Source organism: Dermacentor silvarum, chromosome 2 (genome assembly GCF_013339745.2).
Source record: "Dermacentor silvarum isolate Dsil-2018 chromosome 2, BIME_Dsil_1.4, whole genome shotgun sequence".
In the NCBI taxonomy this organism is placed as follows: Eukaryota; Metazoa; Arthropoda; class Arachnida; order Ixodida; family Ixodidae; genus Dermacentor; species Dermacentor silvarum.
Window position 1 is genome coordinate 248,373,508 of NC_051155.1, and position 5,351 is coordinate 248,378,858.

General features: G+C 47.5%; 1 protein-coding gene across 1 annotated transcript in view; it reads right to left on the reverse strand.

Moving 5' to 3' along the window:
- The window catches only part of LOC119443083 (monocarboxylate transporter 9-like), a 16,338-nt gene extending 11,290 nt beyond the window's left edge, over positions 1 to 5,048 (reverse strand). Inside the window, exons 1-3 of the mRNA XM_037708234.2 lie at positions 4,977 to 5,048; positions 1,509 to 1,758; positions 131 to 274 (exon numbers count right to left, since the gene is read on the reverse strand). Coding sequence (XP_037564162.2) covers positions 131 to 274; positions 1,509 to 1,758; positions 4,977 to 5,048 — 466 coding nt within the window. The remainder of the gene's footprint in view (positions 1 to 130; positions 275 to 1,508; positions 1,759 to 4,976) is intronic.
- Between the last annotated feature and the right edge of the window lie 303 nt (positions 5,049 to 5,351).

Below are 5,351 nucleotides of genomic sequence, written 5' to 3' on the forward strand. Positions count from 1 at the left end.
GCGCCGCGTTTTTTAAAGCTTGCTTTTGTTCATACTTCATAGTTCAGTGTCACCTCGAGAGCAGGAGAAGGTGTAGCTGAATGTGAATAATGCTACATATGCGCTGCAGAGATTCGCCCGTTGGTTTTACCATAGAGGACGCCATACAGAAAAACGACGAGTCCCAGGCTCTGTGCCAGGGCGCAGGCCATCACAGGCAGTGCACAGAGAAGGGCACCGGCCACAAGCAGGATCCGGTCCGACAGCCATAGGCCAAGCAGTCCGTACAGGGGCCCTGCAATGCAAGTGATACGACCGAGGGTTGGATACGCAATGATTAAACAGCGCATATCCGAGCAGTTTCCGGCATTTCACCGGAAACTGCTGCAGCCACGTTATGTGTGATATACGGCGAAAAAATAATTACAAACATACGATAACTGGCTAAAACACAGCACTGCGTCTTATATTTAAAAGTTGACATCTATCTGGAAGTATCATGAAGTTATACAGTACACAAAGTAAACTTTTACGTGTTCCTAAAAAACAAAAGCTCGCTCTCAAAAAGAATTCGTCCGGGTCCGGACACAAAACTCAGAACCACCGCATTTTCGACGCATTCACTCTAAAAAATGAGCGACCAGGAAAGCTAGCAGCGGGCGATTTATTCGATGACTCGAGTCACTGCAATGCCGATCATATCATAAGCAGCCAACAAACATTGACACCAAGAATAACATAGGGGAAATTACTTGCACGCACTAATTGAATTAAAGAATTGATAAATTAATGGAAATGAAAACGGATGAAAAAACAACTGTCCGCAGGTGGGGAACGAACCCACGTCTTCGCATTACGCGTGCGATGCTCTCACCATTGAGATACCGCGGAACCGTTTTCCCATCCGCTTTCTGGGGTATTTATGTTTTACAACTAGAACTAACTCTGGGAGTGTTAGCCAGCGCCACCACTCACAAGCCTAGGGGCGGATGTGGAACATCCATTCTGTGAGCACGTGTTCTTTTTTTGGGTGATGGCAACTGGTCAATAAACCCACATATGCTCCCTGAAGGCATCAATGTTGCCGGATTCGAGCCCTCGTTATGTAATAAACGAGAACAAAGGGAACCGAGGGGCCCGATTTTTATTATTCATATCATAAGCAGCCAACAAACACTTCATCCGTTTTCATTTCCATTAATTTATCATTTCTTTAATTCAGTGTGTGCAAGTAATTTCCCCTATGTTGTTCTTGGTGTCAATGTTTGTTGGCTGCTTATGATATGATTAATAAAAATCGGGCCCCTCGGTTCCCTTTCTTCTCGTTCATTGCAATGACGATTAGCCGACATGATTCTGACGTGACCCTTCCTTCTGCTATTCTCCATCCTTGCTTTGAGTCTCTTATAAAAGTTGCAATAACTAGATCAATAAAATATTTTTTATAAAGGCTGTCGGAGAGGGAATCGTGATCTTAGGCGATCCGAAAGAATGCCGTCACGCAGTTGTTTGCCCGTGCATGTAAGTACCTGAGAGCTGCGACATGATGATGGCGATTGTGAGTGGCCACGACGCTTCCTCGCGGTTGATGTGCAGCATGTCCATAAATCCTATGTACATAACAGACTCCGACTTGGCCAACATCATGCCGAAGAAGACGAACACGGCCGCGCAGGCTGCCACGGGCCAGCAGGCTCGAGAGTCTGGCAGCGCCATTGCGATCACGTCTCTGTCAAAGGCCCACAGGCTTTGTTCGTCGCCGCACTTGATAGCACTTGCCTGCGAGAAAAAAAAAACGATATGGTTTGGTTAATTCAGCCATGTCATGCTGTATGCGCCGTTTCTCGTCAGAACACGCGCCATATCATTTCCGCTGAAATGTAGCACCTTCTGGACAGCATGGAAACAAGAGGGTTTCCTCCACAACCATGCGAGGCAGGTTTTCCTGAAGGACTGCGAATAGTGCACAAGCACGTGTAGCGAATATACAGCTAACATATCGATGAGATACCTCATTTTCGTGACATGGAAACCAATCGTCCAGGGTAACTGAGCCTGTAGCGACACCGCCGTAGTGTGCTTGGTCAGTAGTTGAGAGAGAGAATGCTTGGAAACGGCAAAGTGATCGCGGCTTGCTTACTGACAAGTAGAGGTTAAAGTATTCGCTTTAAGCGAGACAGTTACGCTGTCCACTGATATGATATGTCCCCTTGCTCTTAAAAAAGCGATGCTATTAGCGAGTTTTGAAATAGGGGCCCCAAAGGATTTGCGGCCCCAAAGAAGCAGCGTCAGCGGCACTTCGCTCGCGCGAGACGCAAAGATAGTTCATCGTTCGTGTCGGCAATGCTATTTCATGGAAATAGCGCTCCGACCAAAACTCGAGACAAAAGTATTGCGTCAATGAAAATGACGGCATCCATCCAAGCGATGCCTCTCGATTGCCATATGTCACATTCGGCCACAGTCCTCGTTAACCTACAGCCATCAAAAGCAATGAACGATGTCGTCGGCTTTCGCTATCACTCATTTCCTGTAAAATACAAGGGCTAAACGAGAAATCATTGTTATTTCTTAGATCGGTAGCCGAACTTGAAGGCCACCGGGCCTAACACAAGCACATATCGTTGATTGTGAGCTTAACAAGACAAAATTTATTATAAACACTGTACATTAGTACCCAGACTCCTTAACATTGACGAAAAACGTATCGAAAGAGCAATTATTTCGCTGTGCTTTAAGCTACTTTTTGCTGAAGCTTCTGTTTCTCGCACGACGCAAAGAGCGAGCGATAAACCATATTCTACAACTGGTTGCCCTTGCTTGACGCAAAGGCTGTGTGCGCAAAGCTCTTTGGGACCGCAAAGGTAGAGGCCCCCTTTTGAAAACTGTCTACTATTACCACCCAACCCTTGGGAACGCGCCTTTCAGCTGCCACAGTGTTGAGAGCGAAAGGTCGGTCATCTTGGGTAAGGTAATTGAGAGGTTTGGGAAAGTCTGCTTACGGAATTTCGTATATCCCATATTTTATTTTAGTGCAACGCTTAACCTAATGCTTAATTGTACTTCATTATTTCAGAGAAAATATTAGCGACAACAAAAGAAGTTCCTTCAGTCCTCCAAATGTTCCCCTCGCCTTCTCTCTCTCCTTTCAGCTCATTCAGCTAAATCACGCATGCGCACAGGTCTGCAGCCTTTTCTAGAAGCGCGCACGTTCATGTTGAAAGGACCCTCTGCTTAGGCATTCTAGTTTCTGAGCGTTCGTAAAGAAGTACTTTTCAAGGCGCCGCTGTCTTATTATTATTTTTTTCTTTTATGGGGGCGTTTCATCGCTGGTTTTTGAGAGATGGCTCCTTGCGAAAAGAGGCGGTCACATGTTCTCCTATGCTAATCTATCTCTCTCTCTAGATATATTTTAGTGCAATGACATAGGAGGCTTGTATGCAATTTAGGCGCTCAGAAATATGGCCTTGCTTCAATCTGTGCAGGAACGAACGCATACGGTTATCGGTGAGGCAAATTTTGGGGGACGAAGCTCTGGCTCGAATTTCGCTTGTGAAGCAAGAAAAGCGCCACTGGAAGAAAAACAGAGTGTTTGAGTGCATTCGACAGGTGAATGTTCACACATCTTAGTTCTTTTATGTTTCATTCTCACCGGATTTGTAGCCACGCCTCTTAAAGCGAAGATTTATTTGCTTCTTCCCCCAATTTGCGACTGCTGCAGTCTTGTCGAATAGACAGCGTGTGCACGTAGACAACATGTATATATTTGTGCAGCTAGGTATGTGTGTCTGAGTATGCGCCCATTCTCGGCCAATCCGCAACAATCGTATTGCATTTGCGTTATATTTCGCAAACATTTGCGTAAGTGCCGCTGCGTTTGCATAATGTGCTTCAACATATCCTTACACATACAGGAAAGCTTCATTCATCATCGGTTCCCACATGTGCATGGCATGTGCAGATTTTTCCTGTGATATAAAACAGCTTGGATATTTTCTGACACTTAAGGGCGGGCACTTTTCGATGAGTTGCGCGCAAACTAAATCAAAAGGGATAACTTTTAGCCTGATGCCATCGATTACGACTAGCAATGTGGTTTTCGAGAATGACAGTGCAGAATAGAGCCCTTCGAGATACGGCATACTATAACAACCACGTCTCCTACTCCTCTGGCGGCAATACGCCTAGAAGTGTTGTACAAAACCCGTGCAAGTATTTATGCTGTTTGCCCGAGGACGCTGTTGCTTCATCGGGAACAGGGTTCTAATCCAGCTGTCCAGGCTCGCACGCACTGCATGTGTAGGCGTCAGGTAAAAAGGAACCAAACGTGAGGGTTAAAATGTAGGGTCATAGCATATATCAGGCGAAGGCTATTGAGCTTGAACGGAACCTACCTTGAGCGCACCAAATGGAGCCGGGCGTCGGAAGCTGTCGCGGAATTCCCGAAGCAATTGCCGCTGCTTAGCGAGTGTCGCTACAGCTGGTGCCCCGGCGTCGTGACTACGCCGAGGCGTCTAAACGGTGCTTCTAGGTGAAGAGGCATCAAGTCTCCGTGTGCTGTGTACTCGGCTCCTCGAAGGGCATTGCCTCGAGCTGCCGACCAAGAGAGCCCAATGTGGACAGCCCTCTCGGATTCTGCTAGCCGAATAAAAATAAACAATAATAATAATAAAAAAAACCTGGCCGTCGACTCGCGCTTGACGCTCTCGCTAACACCGAGAGTGTATTCTCAGTCTGCGACCACATGCACTCTGCAACTGACCGGGGAGCCTCAGTCGCAACATGACCCTGAGTTCCCAGAAACGTAGCTACCCAATCGAGTTCTGCTTATCATTAAAAAAATAAAGAACGAGACAGAAGGCTTGAAATCCTAACAGACGGAAAGGTCAGCACTGGACCTAGAATTTAACCGGTCGCGTCCGGTCCATCCTGGGCAGGCGAGCAGGCCTCAACCGTAACAACATATTGGCCGTGCCCCCATCCTCTCCCTCCCGCACCGCTTCCACCGTCCCGCTGAGCGTGACGCTGTACAGCGGTATCAGAAGGCGGTCGGGGTCCAATTTCGCCATGGGTGCGCTATCTCGGCGAGAGGAGTACGCACGCGAATGCGCCGGGCAATTATCTCAGCGGTGGTGGGTGGTGGAGTCTTGACACAACCGCTGGCGAAACAAGCCAGGGCGAGAGGACGCCCGGCCCATCCTACGTGAACTACACGTGTCGTTTACTTCGTTGCAGCTGCCTGGAATTGTCTACGGTCAATTTTGCGAGATTCATCAGAGGGCGAACAGGGGTCCTCAAGAGCCCCGGCTTCAGATACCCGTTAGGGCTTTCACCATAAACTGTTTGAGCAGTACAGATTTCGCATTTTTATT